This window comes from Stegostoma tigrinum, chromosome 21 (assembly GCF_030684315.1).
Source record: "Stegostoma tigrinum isolate sSteTig4 chromosome 21, sSteTig4.hap1, whole genome shotgun sequence".
Taxonomy (NCBI): Eukaryota; Metazoa; Chordata; class Chondrichthyes; order Orectolobiformes; family Stegostomatidae; genus Stegostoma; species Stegostoma tigrinum.
This window is the reverse complement of record NC_081374.1, coordinates 32,127,189-32,141,245: the sequence shown is the minus strand read 5'-3', so window position 1 is coordinate 32,141,245 and position 14,057 is coordinate 32,127,189. Positions and strand designations below refer to the sequence as shown.

The following is a 14,057-nucleotide window of genomic DNA, read 5'->3' as shown; positions in this document are numbered from 1 at the left end:
TTTCAGGCAACACATTCTAGATACCCACAATCTTCTTAGTGAAAATATTTTTCTTCAAATCTCTTTTAAGCCTCCTTCTCTGTACCTTAAAACTGTGTCTCTGGTTGTTGACCCCTCTACCAAGGGAAACTATTTTTCCATATCCGCCCTGCTTGTGTCCCTTAGAACTTTGTACTCAACAATCATATTACCCCTCAGTCATAATGGGAACTGCAGATGCTGGAGAATCCAAGATAATAAAATGTGAGGCCCCAAGATGACTTTCCACATTAAGCAGAGGTTCACCTGCACATCTGCCAATGTGGTATACAGCATCCACTGTACCCGGTGTGGCTTCCTCTACATTGGGGAAACCAAGCGGAGGCTTGGGGACCGCTTTGCAGAACACCCCCGCTCGGTTCGCAATAAACAACTGCACTTCCCAGTCGCAAACCATTTCCACTCCCCCTCCCATTCCTTAGATGACATGTCCATCATGGGCCTCCTGCACTGCCACAATGATGCCACCCGAAGGTTGCAGGAACAGCAACTCATATTCCACTTGGGAACCCTGCAGCCCAATGGTATCAATGCGGACTTCACCAGCTTCAAAATCTCCCCTTCCCCCACCGCATCCCTAAACCAGTCCAGTTCGTCCCCTCCCCCCCACTGCACCACACAACCAGCCCAGCTCTTCCCCTCCACCCACTGCATCCCAAAACCAGTCCAACCTGTCTCTGCCTCCCTAACCTGTTCTTCCTCTCACCCATCCCTTCCTCCCACCCCAAGCCGCACCACCATCTCCTACCTACTAACCTCATCCCACTTCCTTGACCTGTCCATCTTCCCTGGACTGACCTATCCCCTCCCTACCTCCTCACCTATACTTTCTCCACCTATCTTCTTTTCTCTCCCTCTTCAGTCCGCCTCCCCCTCTCTCTCTATTTATTCCAGAACCCTCACCCCATCCCCCTCTCTGATGAAGGGTCTAGGCCCGAAACGTCAGCTTTTGTGCTCCTGAGATGCTGCTGGGCCTGCTGTGTTCATCCAGCCTCATATTTTATTATCTTGTATTACCCCTCAGCTTTGTCTGCCTATGGAAAAGAACCCCACCCTATCTAGTCTCTCTTCATGCCCGAATTGCTTCAGGTCAGGCAACATTTTGGTGAATCTCTTTTGCACCATCTCTCATAAAATTACATAATTTGTATAATGTGATAACCAGAGCCAGTACTCCATCTGTGGCCTAATTAACATTCTATACTGCTGATCACAACCTCCTCGCTCTTTATTCAATTACTTTACTAATAAAGGCATGGAAGACAAAACTTACTTCTGATAATCATTAATTTGAGTGTCCTAGATTATAATCTACTATGTTTATTATACACTCTTTCAATCCCTTTGGGAACTGCTTTTATACTTTCCTTATATATTGTAGAAACCAATAGATATTTTTCACTTGTCTGAACAATAATTTCCATTCACTTTGAGATGACAAATTGGCTTTTGTGTAATTTTCCTTGCAAGAAAATGTATGTAGAAAATAACATCCAATTCAATGCATCATTCATTGTACAACTCAAACTGCTATCATCCTTTCTGATTGCTCCAGATAAACACTGTCACAGCTGTGGAAAATTAGAGAGTTGTTTCACTTTATCAAGAGGAATGTGTTTCTAAATTTATTGCCAATAATTTTCTAATTTTTTGAGTAACAGTTCTGACTGTTATGCAAAACCTCTTATTAATAACTCTAATTTCCACACATACACATGATGAATGGATTCTCTAGCTTCAAATAATGCTGATCTTGCTAGCTTTGATTTCACCCTGTGCATGCAACATATATGCTTCTGTTTAAGTCTTTTTGATCTGTACAACCTTGTTTTCAATGGGGACCAAACAAACTGCAGATGCTGTAAATCAGGAGCCAAAACTAAGTTGCTGGAAAAGCTCAGCAGGTCTGGCAGCGTCTGTGGAGGGCAAAACAGAGTTAACGTTTCGGGTCCGGTGACCCTTCCTCAGTTCTGAGGAAGGGTCACCGGACCCGAAACGTTAACTTTGTTTTTTCCTCCACAGATGCTGCCAGACCTGCTGAGCTTTTCCAGCAACTTAGTTTTGGGTCCTTGTTTTCAATGGTCTGCCTGTACTGCTTGTAAACAAATCTTTTCACTGTACTTCAGTACTCATGGCAATAAATCATTCAATCAATCAATCAATCAATTAATCAATATGACTGCTCATTTAACAAACTGACAATGTATGCAGAATGGTATAATTTACTGGTTTCCACCCAGTTTGAACAAGGCTTATAAGTGGCATCTGGTGAACAATTGTGGTTCAAAATGAGATTCCAAGTTGAAGAATTTACGGGAATTGCAGGGTTACGGTGATAGGGTGAGTCTGGGTGAGATGCTATTTGGAGGGTCTGTGTGGATTTGATGGGCTAAATGGCCTGCTTCCACACTGTGGTGATTCTATGAACATTCTATGAATTTCTTGCATGTGCTATTCATTCACAGGATGTGAGCATTGCTGGCTGGGACTTTCTTCTTATCCTTTTATAAAAAGTTATTCTTCCACGCAATATCGACATCAGCAAAGTCAGTATTTGTTGTCAATCTGTAATGCCCTTTCCTGAACGGTTTACTTGGCCATGCAAAGGAGTTAAGAGCCATGCATACTATTGTGGTTCTGGAGTCATATGTAGGCTAGACCATGTAAGAATAGCACATTTCGTTCCCTAAAAAAAGGACATTAGTGACATGAGATAACAAAGTGTAGAGCTGGACGAACACAGCAGGCCAAGCAACATCAGAGGAGCAGGAAGGCTGACGTTTGGGGCCAAGACCCTTCTTCAGAAATGGGGGAGGGGAAGGGGGTTCAGAAATAAATAGGGAGAGAGGGAGAGGCAGATAGAAGAGGGATAGTGGGGAAGATAGGTGGAGGGGAGTCAGACAGGTCAAAGAGGTGGGGATGGAGCCAGTAATGGTGAAAGTAGGTGAGGATTTAGACAGGAGATAGGTCTGTCCAGGGAGGATGGCCAGATCAAGGGGGAGGGATGAGTTCACTAAGGAGGAAATAGGGGTGCGGCTTGAGGTGGGAGGAGGGGATAAGTGGGAGGAAGGAAAGGTTAGGAAGGTGGGGACAAGCTGGGTTGGTGTTGGGATGCAGTAGTGGGAGGGGAGATTTTGAAGCTTGTGAAGTCCACATTGATACCCTTGGGCTGCAGGATTGGAGGCTGTGGGTAGGAGGTCACCTGTGGTGATGAGGTTGTGGATGGTTTGGGAGATGATGGTTTGGTGGTCGGGGTGGGGTCTTGATCAAGGGGGCAGTAGGAGGAGGTGTTGGAGAGTTGGCGCCTGGCCTTGGCGATGTAGAGATCAGTGTGCCACAATACAACTGCACCTCCTTTGTCCGCGGGATTCGTGGTGAGGTTGGGATTGGAACGGAGAAAACGGAGGGCTGCACCTTTTGCGGGGAAGAGGTTGGAGTGTGTGAGACGGGTGGAGAGGTTAAGGCGATTGATGTCACGATGGCAGTTGGAGATGAAGATGTCGAGGGAGGGTAAGAGGCCTTGGGGTGGTGTCCAGGAGTAGGTAATGTGTTGGAGGCGGGAGAAGGGGTCAGTAGTGGGAGGGTTAGGCTCACGATTAAATAAGTAAGCGCAGAGGCGGAGGTGGAGGAAAACGTGCTCAAAGTTCCAGAGTGAGCAGTATTCGTTGATGTGTGTGTGGAGGGGGACATGGATTGGTTTTTATAACAGGCGCTGGTAGATTTATTGTCACCATTACTGAGATTAGCTTATGATTCCAGATTTACTAACTACACTTATATTTCACCACCTGTTGCAGTCGGATTTGAATCCTATTCCCAGAGCATTGTCCATCAGAAAGTGATGGTGAGCCACTTTCTTGAACTGCAATGACATTTGTGGTGAAAATATTCCCAAATTAGTGTTAGGCAGGGAGTTTAAAGACTTTGAATAAAGGATGATGGACGTTGAAGTTAGAATGCAGTTTGGCATTGGAAGAATTCTGGATGATGTCCTAATCTAGCTGCTGCCCTTACCTATCTAGTTGCTTGAGGTTTGAGATGGGTTGTCACAAAGCCATGATGAACTATTGTAATAATTCTTTAATTAGCTGCAATTTCTCAGCAAAGTGTTTTCTCTTACAGTCTTGTATCTTCTTTCTCTAAATGTTCTAATGTTCATTTGATATTTGAGAAATCTTTAAAATTTGAGGGTTAAAAAATAGACTGATTATCTTTCGCCACTTAGAGATGTATGACCAAAAAGGATCATTTAGATATTAGCAAGGAGAGCTCAAACTTTGGAGCAAAAACAAAGTTGCTGTAAGAGCTCAGCAGGTCTGGCAGCATTTGTGAACATTAAAAACACGGTTAATGTTTCGGGTCTGGTGATCCTTCCTCAGAATATGTGTGTGAGAGCTCAGACTTTAACTGGTTAGGGGGTAATACACAGCTGGCATTAATAGTAGAGCAGAGCTTACACAATCCTGACCAGGAATTGAACCCAGGCTCTGGTCGTGAAGTACTGAATCCTAACCAGTAGACTACCAAGGAAGGTCCTGACCTGAAAGGTCAGCTTTCCTGCTTCTCTGATGCTGCCTGGCCTGTGGTGTTTCTCCAGCTCCACAGTGTTTTCTCTCACTCTAGCATCGGCAGTTTTTACTATCTCTGGCAGAAATAGGCATCTCTCCATTACTGCAACATTGCCAGTACTTTTGCTATGAGACTACCATGCATTTGAACTTGAGAACCGAATTGATCTGAACACTTGCACTTCTAAATAGAAATACAGTTTAATTCATCCTCTGCAGAATACCACCAACATCATTTCAATTGTGTTGTGAATTTCTCTAAACCGGCTAAACTTGTGTATTAAGTTACATTTTGATGTTAAGCTGTGATATTTTTGTAAATTTAATTACATAGTCCCATTCTGCATGCATACAATACATGGAAATTCAGGCTGAGGCATCATTGTTTTACTTGCATTTGATTAGCCTTATTAATAATTCATATATAGATTACATGTTATTTTATTATATATCATATGTATGTATATGTCACTATGCATGATGCTCCTATTCTAAAACTTTGATTTGACATTCATAGCTTTCTTCAGAAACTTGTTGAATTTTAATTAAAATAACATTTATCAAAGAATAGATTACCTTTGGTGTCACTCATGCAGAAAATAAACTTGTATTTTTCTTCTCTATAACTCTTTTCTTGCTTATTACTCTTCACTCTCTCCTTTTCCGTCAAAAACATTACACATTGATTTTGCTCTTACCTGACTTTCAACCATTTACTTTTTATTGTCTATGTATCTTTGTCTTGTTTCTTTATCTTCCCTTGTAATTGTTCTGATCATTCTGCCTAAGCCTGAGTCATAGTTATTCTGGAGATAAACCCCTCTCTCACATCAGCTTTATGTTGTATTACGCTCTTGCAAAAATCTATTAAACTAAACTTGTGTCTGTTGATTTTTATGGGAAATTCCACACATCTTCAACATTTTACTTGCTTAAGAGTTTCCTAATATCTTTTTCTAATCAGCTTGGCACTGATTTTAACATAATACCGCTGTCTTGCAGACATTTAACAAAAGAAAACAGTTTTCTTTCTCTGTCAATACCTTTCAAAAACCTAAAGTAGTTCACACAAATTGACTCAAAATCTTCCAAATCCTGGAAAATCTAGGTTTAGTTTATATAATTCCAGTTATTATTTTAACCTTAGTTACTAAACGTTTTCGTACCTGAGGAATCTGAGGAATCACGAATGGTGCGGAACCTTGTGCAATCATCGGTGAACATCTCCATTTCTGATGTTATGACAGGCTATCATGCAGAAAATAGGGAATGGTGGAGCTATGATTGAGAAGTAGTAATGTTTTGAATGGATTTGATTGATTGATTTATTGTTGTTCCTTGTGTTGAGATATAGTAAAATGTGTTGTTTTATGTACTATATAGGCTGATCGTACAATACAAAGTGCATCAGGGTAACAGAGTGCAGAATATAGTGTCACAGCTGCAGAGAAGGCGCAGAGAGAGTTCAGAATTAACATATGAGAGGTCTGTTCAAAAACCTGATAACAGTGGGGACGAAATTGATCTTGAATCTATTATACATGTACTCAAACTTTTATATCTTCTGCCTGAGGGGAGAGGGTAGAAGAAAGTATAACCAGGGTGGGAGGGGTCTTTGATTATGTTGGTTGTTTTCCCAAGGAAGTGGGAAGAATAAATGAAGTCAATGGATGGAAAGGAGATGGTAGGAACTGCAGATGCTGGAGAATCTGAGATAACAAGGCGAAGAGCTGAATGAAAACAGCAGGCTGAGCAGCATCACAGGATCAGGAAAGCTGACGTTTTGGGCCTAGACCATTTCTGAAGAAGGGTCTAGGCCTGAAATGTCAGCTTTCCTGCTTCTATGATGCTGCTTGGCCTGCTGTGTTCATCCAGCTCTACACCTTGTTATCTCAATGGATGGAAAGTTGGTTTGCCCGACAGACTGGACTGTATTCATGACTCTGTAGTTTCTTGCGGCGTTGGGAAGAACACTTGCCATATCTTGCAGTGATGAATCCAGATAAGATGCTTTCTCTGGTGCATCTATAAAAATTGGTAAGATTCCTGAGGACATGCTGAATTTCCTTAATCTCCTGAGGAAGTAGAGGTGTGTTGTACTTTCTTGACAATTGTGGGTAAACCAGAACAGATTGTTGGTGCTCATTGCTCCAGTGAACTTGATCCATCTGCACCTTAGCTCCATTGATGCAGACAGGGACATCCCTTCCTCTTCGCTTCCTAAAGTCAATAGCCAGCTCCTCCATTTGCTGATAATGGAGAGAATGTTGTCTTTGCACCATGCCACTAAGTACTCAATCTCTTCCCTGTGTTCTGTCTCATCGTTGCTTGAGATCCAATTACATTAGTGGTGCCATCACCCAACTTGCAGATGGAGTTGGTGTGATATTTGGCCACACAGTGTGAGTGTATAAGGAGTATAGTAAGGGGCAGAGTACACAGTGTTGCGAAGCACCGGTGTGGAAGAGGTGTTGTTGCTTATTCTTACTGATTGTGGTCTGTTGGTCTGGAAGTCAAGGATCCAGTTACAGAGGCTGGGAGCCATGGCCTAGATCTTGGAGTATAGAGATGAGTTTGCTTGGAATTGTAGCATTGAAGGTGAAACTGTAGTCAGTAAATAGGGGCCTGATGTAGACATCCTTGTTATTTAGACATTCCAGGGGTGAGTGAAGGGCCAGGGACATGGCGTCTGCTGTGGACCTGTTGCACCAGTAGGCAACTTGCAAAGGACCAAGGTAATTTGATATATTGGAATTGGTGTGAGCCATGATTAACCTCTCGAAGCATTTTATAATTATGGGATTCAGAGCCATTGAGCAGTGTCATTGAGGCACATTGCATGTTTTTCTCTTTGGTACTGGGATGAAGGTGGTTTTCTTGAAGCAAGTGAGGACTTCAGGTTGTAATAAGGAGAGATGAAAAATCTCTGCAAATACTCCCGCCAGCCGGTCTACATAGGCACGGCCGGGGGATTCATCTGGGCCAGTTGCTTTCCATGGGTTTACTCTCAAAGCAGGAGTTCCTGCTTTCATGCCCCCTTTTGCCATTACGCCTCTTGTAGGGTCAGTTACACCTCTCTTGTAACAATCTACTCAAGGAAAATTCAGTCCAGTGTTTTAAAGCACTGGTTAATGTGCCAGTTAAGATGTCATCAAAGTCTCAACAGACATAGCCATCCAATGCTTTCATTTGATTCTCAAGGGTTGTTGTTCCTCACATTGGTCACTTTGTACAAAGAAGGAGCACCATCTGAACACATCAATGCCCTCATCTTTGAGTTTGACTCCTACATTCCCTGTGGAATCCAAGACTGTGTGTGTGTGCGTGTGGTGTGTGTGTGTGTGTGTGTCTGTGTCTGTGTGTTTGGAAGGCCTGCCACTATGCTGTCTCTTAATGATTATTCTTTACCTCAATAACATCCAGACACAGCTTTCATCCCTAGCTGGGAGCCTGCACAGCTCAGCTGGTAGTACTCTTGCCTATAGGCTGGAAGGTCTTGAATGTAGAAGGACTTGCTGAATATGAAACACTCATGGAGTTCAAAAGTAAGATGTTAAATCATCCTGACAAATCATTCCGTACCCAGCTAGGGTAGAGCTTGGAGATGCCACACCATTGTCTGGCTATGCTCACTTATTAAGTGTGATTCATCAACATAAATCCCAAACAAGACTCAGTGAAGTGAAAGTATCTGCATCAGCATTTATCTGGTGCATACTCAGAAGGGATCAGTTCCCCTAAGGATCATTAGCCAGGGATTACACATTCAGCTGCTGTACAATTGAAGGATGAGATGAAATGATAAAAATGGCAGGATGAAAATGTCATGTAGAATTATTAAGATGATCGTTGTAGTGATTGTAATGAGGTCAGTCATTCATAGAATATGAGTTCTGTGATTGGGGCTATTAACCTGGTCCGATCAGAGATCTCTGGCTGACAGGACATATAGAGGAGTATCAGAGATTCTGTTCACACTGAGAACTGGCTCTGAGGGAGCTCAGAGTACTGTGCACAAGTAAGTAAAAGGTGACTTGTTGATGGGATACCAGCGCCTGTGGAGTTATTCCAACCATATACCATTAGCCACTGAAATCAGGTCAATGTGATTTTTAATAGATTTGTTCATGCAATGTGGATGTCACTGGTGAGATGAACATTTATTGCTTGACTATATTTGTCCTGGGGAAGATGGTGGTGAGCTTTTTTGTTAGAGATAAAGCCACAAGGGAGGAAGTGCCGGTGGGGAGGGAATTCCAAGATTTTCACTCAGCAACACAAGGAACAGTGATATAATTCCAAGTCAGATTGGTGAGTGACTAAATGGTCTGTCTCATGTGTGTCACTGGCAGTTGACACGTAGCCTAGAAATCTAAAACACTTTGGATGCACATGTTGAGGTGCTGCAGTTTATGAATGCTCTTCCTCATAGTTAGCTCTGTAATCTATGGAGGATCATTCTTGATTTCTGTCCTTGGTGTTTGGCACTCCACTCACACAACAGGTAAAAGACCAGACTAACAACTGTGTGGATGAACCAAATTTTCTGATAGTGAGTATCAAAGAAAGGCATCACATTGTGTAAAGATTAAGCTGAATGACAGGATGGATGGATAGGTAGGGATGAGATACAATGCACAGGCCTTGCAGGCAAGATGAACATGAGGGAATATGACAGAATAGGCTTGTAACTTTAATAAATGAGGGGAAGATGTGAAGCATGCAGCAGAATGTTGATTAATATGCAGCAATATTCACTGTTGCTGGGCCAGTTCAGGTAATAAAACACTTCATGATCTGAATTTAAAAGCATGAAATAAAACAAAATTATAGCCTGATGATTAGCAAAAACTAAATTTGGTTGGATACTCTTCAGTGAAAACTGTTATCAGCTGATATTTAAGATATTCTTAGAGATTTAGTGGTTGAAATGTGAGATTACTTTCCGATGAGACCTATCTCATTGTTTGAACAGATTCAAAGTTTAACTTAGGTTCAACTAACTATAATGCTCATGCTGATTTCTGACCCAGTTCCAAAAACCTCTCTGATGAAGGGTCTAGGCCCGAAACGTCAGATTTTGTGCTCCTGAGATGCTGCTGGGCCTGCTGTGTTCATCCAGCCTCACATTTTATTATCTTGGATTCTCCAGCATCTGCAGTTCCCATTATCACTCCATAAATGAAACCTCAGATACTCGATAAGGATTCTTGTGCATTTCAATCTGTTTCTGTTACACCATTGACATTTAGTCCTTATCTAAAATGGAAGGTTCTGAACCATATAAAGTAATCTCAGGTTTCAGCTCAGTGCCCTTTATCAGTGGTTTATTTTAAGATATATACTGTACAATTAACAGTGAAGCAACAAGCTGGCTACATCTTATAATATTTTGGTCTCCCCTGCAGTTTAAAGTGCTACATTCAAAATGCCAGAACCTGTGTAAGTACAATGGATTTTCCAACATTGTGTAAAATTTAAGAGACATTCTAATTTTTCTGCAATTATATTCAATATAGTAAAACTCATGTGTTATTTTTGCAATATTATTCCTGCAGCAGAGAGGTAGGAAAAGTTACCTCAGTTGGAATGTTTTGCATGCATTTATACATTTCCTTTATCCCAGTTTGCCGTTAACTCACAATTTACTACTAATCTGCTTGCAAAAAGTTATCATGATGTCAAGTAAATAGTAAGGCCTGTCTAATCAACATTCATAAAACAAATAACATGAAGCAGCCACTATAATGCAGCAGTCATGATTTGCTGAATTAACTCTGTGGAATTTCTAATTATCAAATAGAGGGAAAAAAAGGTAACAATGTTAAACAGTAAATGACTGACACTTTGATTGTGACAATATGTACTTTTTTAATGCCAGCCAACCAAATTTTCATGTGTTAAGACAGCCAATAACAATTCATTAGTTTTCAGCCGCTGCAATGTTTGATGTAAAAATGATTGCGTCCATGTGAGAAATTATTTTACAACACAGTTGTTCATAATGAAATTTATTGAAATAGCAAACTCATCTGATATATTGACCAGCAGTTATTGCTCTGAAATCTGCATTCCTAATAAGGCAAGCCCCTGCTGACTAATATGCTGCTTTTTATTATGCTGTAATTGAATGTTTAATAACTTTCATTACTACAAAAGGGTAGTTCCCTTTTCTAGAAACAAGAAAGTAATTAGAAAGGAATTAATGTTTTTAATTGCGGCACCTACACCCTCCAATCAATGAGTTCTTTGCAAATAAAATTCACAGATTTTAATACTTCAGTCAAAATTAATGTCACATCTGATGCATTCTGAACTGGCCTGAAATGTGCTCTTGCTCATTTCTTTTGCATCAGAACTAACCTAAATAATAATTACAATTATAAAGTTAAATAATGCTGACAGTGCTAATTTGAATTTCTGTTGCCTGAAGAGAGTTATCATTCTTTTACAAAGAGTAAAAGTTATAACACCCAATGACTTCAGTACCATTTATTTTCTGTCATTTAAACAAAGTATTTTATTTTTATTTTTCAATTGTGAATACTTGAAAATCAAAAGCAGACAGAAACAAGAGGAAAAAGTTCAGAAATAGTGTATTCTATCACATGCAAGTCTATAACTCATTCAGCACATTTTTTCATTTAAGGTCAATATGTTCCCCAAAGAAGTCTCAGTAAAGTGCATTGATCATAAGGCTATAGACAGCAACACTTTATTGCCAAGGATTTCTGGCATACTGTGGCATGAAGGGGATAAATTTAAGTGTACATCCCTTTAAACCGGAGCCAGCTGTATATTGATTCTGTTTTAGCTAGGTTCTGGAGGATTCTGTCTCTCAATCCAATTTCTATCCCACAAGCCAACCCATGAGGCATAATTTTCCTGGATGATGATAAATGAATTTATCAACGGGAGCTTACTCACTTGTGCCAGTCTTGGAACAAAGGCAGCACCAGAATAAAAAAGGAGCTGCAAAGCACTCTTGAGATGCAGTAGCAGTGTCTCTGACTCTGAGCCATGTGGTCTGAGTTTAAACCCCCCTACTCCAGATGGGTGTCATTATATATTTTAACAGATTTATTTTAAAAAAAACCATAAATTCAAGTCTGAACCGCAGATTTGCTTTCTAAAGGGTCTGGGCCAAAGGCCTAAGTCCAACCTCCTAGAGCGGTTTCATAACATGTCCACACAGCTTGAATAAAGTAGTGAAAAGCAGCTTCAATCTTTTGAAACATCGCCATCTAGAGGTGTGGGTCAGCATGATTTCCCGTCTTATGCTTATTGCAATTTGCTTATTAAGTGTTGGATGAGTCAGTCCTCCTGCAATGTACCATTTTGCTTGCAATGTCTCTTCACCAGTTTGAAAAAGTTTTGAACAAGTGAAAAATGAAACAAACAAATCAAAACGAGGAGAAAATATTGAAAGTAACATTTCCTGTCAGTTGTACAGCTGCTCCAAGACACTGCAATTGGCGTGCAGCATTGTTTGATAGTTTCGTAAGTCTTTGTCACACATAGGGCTTGGAGGGCCCACACAGCCAGAAAGAAAATTAGAGGGGTGCTGGTTGAAAGTGAAGAGAATGAGTGAAAAACAAAAAAATCTATGATGCTAAATGATTTTCAATAAGTATGTAAAAACAATGTAACATCTGAAACAAAGTCAGAAATCACATCACACCAGTTTTTGTCCAGCAAGTTTATTTAATAACACAAGCTTTCGGAGCTGCGCTCCTTCTCCTTCCTGGCTTCTAACTTTGTCCACATGGCATCTCCACAACATTGCTAACATGCTTGAAATAAGAATTGCAGATTTATTTTTGACACATAAAAATTATAAGAGAGCATTATGACAGAGTTTCAGGCATCAGATAAGAATGTGGAAGTAACTGGCAATGAACATGAACTCCAGCAACAAATTAACCTACTTTTTAATGTTTCTTTCAGAGAAAGTCGAAAATCACAGCATCTCGTAAACTCTTGCTTAAGGTGAACATTTGGATCTATAATTTATCAATTTAACTCAACTTCTACTGTACTTCAGCAATTTTCAACAGCTGCTCACTTCTTGTTAAGTTCCAGCAGTATAACTATTGCTCCAGAAAATGCATTCTCCGCAGTGACATTTCTTTCCATGCTTCAAAAGGCCAAAGTCAGTGGAATGAGATGGAGCAATGTTGTAGATCTCTCAGTGAAAGCCTGCCACATCATCTCTGGGAAATGCTTTAACAACTCAAAAGCCCCATCTAGTGTCTATCCTGAGAACTGATGAAGATCTGCAGCATTATAAAAGATTTCAATTTCAGGTACCTCCGAAACCTGAATCTTTAAACCTGGCTGGACGTAGGTAGAATAGGACATGTACTTGTCTTAGGATAGTACTATTGACGCCATTGTAAAATGCTTGCGGCAACCAATCTAAATAGAGCCTTAAACATCTCCTATCATCTGAGAGGAGAAAGTGCAAAATAATGCAGAGGTAGTAAAGCTGCAGAAGGAGGAATTGAATGAAACTGGGTAGGGACAATGTGGCAAGGGCACTTTGGAGTGAAGATTGGAGGATTGGAGTGCCCAAGGCTCAGAATGGAGATGGGAGTACCCTAGAGGGTCTGGAAAGCACCTGGAAGAAAGGGAGAGACGTGACAGACTTAAAAACCTGTTCCTAGCTGAAGGCAGTAGGAGCACTGAAGGAAAATGATGATTTGGGTGATAAGGATGGGAGCCACTTTAAAAGCGTGAACAGCAAATCTCAAGATCTGCAAGTCTTCATATTAGAGATATATGTCCGAACGGTGGGGCATTGGGGCTAGGGGCTGAACACGCCCCAAGAATGTGGCACTGATCTAGTGTCGAGAGGTATTTGTGGCAGCAAGTGTCCCTTCCTTGAAGACCAGCACTCCTTTGCTGTGCAAATATGTATTAATGACTTTACCCTAGCAGTGAAAGGAAGTCAGCTTCAGTGATGTACTAATGGGATCAGAGGGAAAAGTCAAATATATCAGTGAAGCATGACCTTTCCAGAATCAGTCTTTGCTGCTCAGATTCGATATTACTTCTTTTCTCCATAGTCATTGTAGTAAAAGGTGAAATTGCTACGAAATGAGCTTTGACCCTCACTATCCTTAACAACTACGTATATGCCCTGTTCTACCGCTGGGAGTCTATTCCACCAGCAACCAAACTATTGGAATTCAGCGTGTATTTTAGAGTAAGAGAAGCTCTCGTATATTCCAGAGGATAGATCCCAAATTTGAGTCTGTTACACTGAAACTACAATCCTTTTGCACCGATAAAACAAGCCAATACTTTGAGTGCACATATTTCCAGATACCGGAATAACTGCCTTGCTATTAGGCAGTCTTGAAGTAAAACTACCTCAATACATACAATTATCAAAATCTGAAACATTTAAGGCATGGCAAAGCTTTAACAAAGATACAATTCTTGTTC

General features: G+C 40.8%; 1 protein-coding gene across 2 annotated transcripts in view; it reads left to right on the top strand.

Annotated features, from left to right (window-relative positions):
* Positions 1–14,057, top strand: part of LOC125462977 (troponin I, slow skeletal muscle) — a 122,487-nt gene that overhangs the window by 100,479 nt on the left and 7,951 nt on the right. The window contains exons 2-4 of one of the 2 annotated variants that reach the window (XM_059653429.1): positions 1,064–1,128; positions 10,016–10,049; positions 12,555–12,596. In XM_059653429.1, the coding sequence (XP_059509412.1) occupies positions 1,076–1,128; positions 10,016–10,049; positions 12,555–12,596 (129 nt within the window). In that variant the 5' untranslated portion in view covers positions 1,064–1,075. The remainder of the gene's footprint in view (positions 1–1,063; positions 1,129–10,015; positions 10,050–12,554; positions 12,597–14,057) is intronic. The other variant, XM_059653428.1, reaches the window with a different exon arrangement.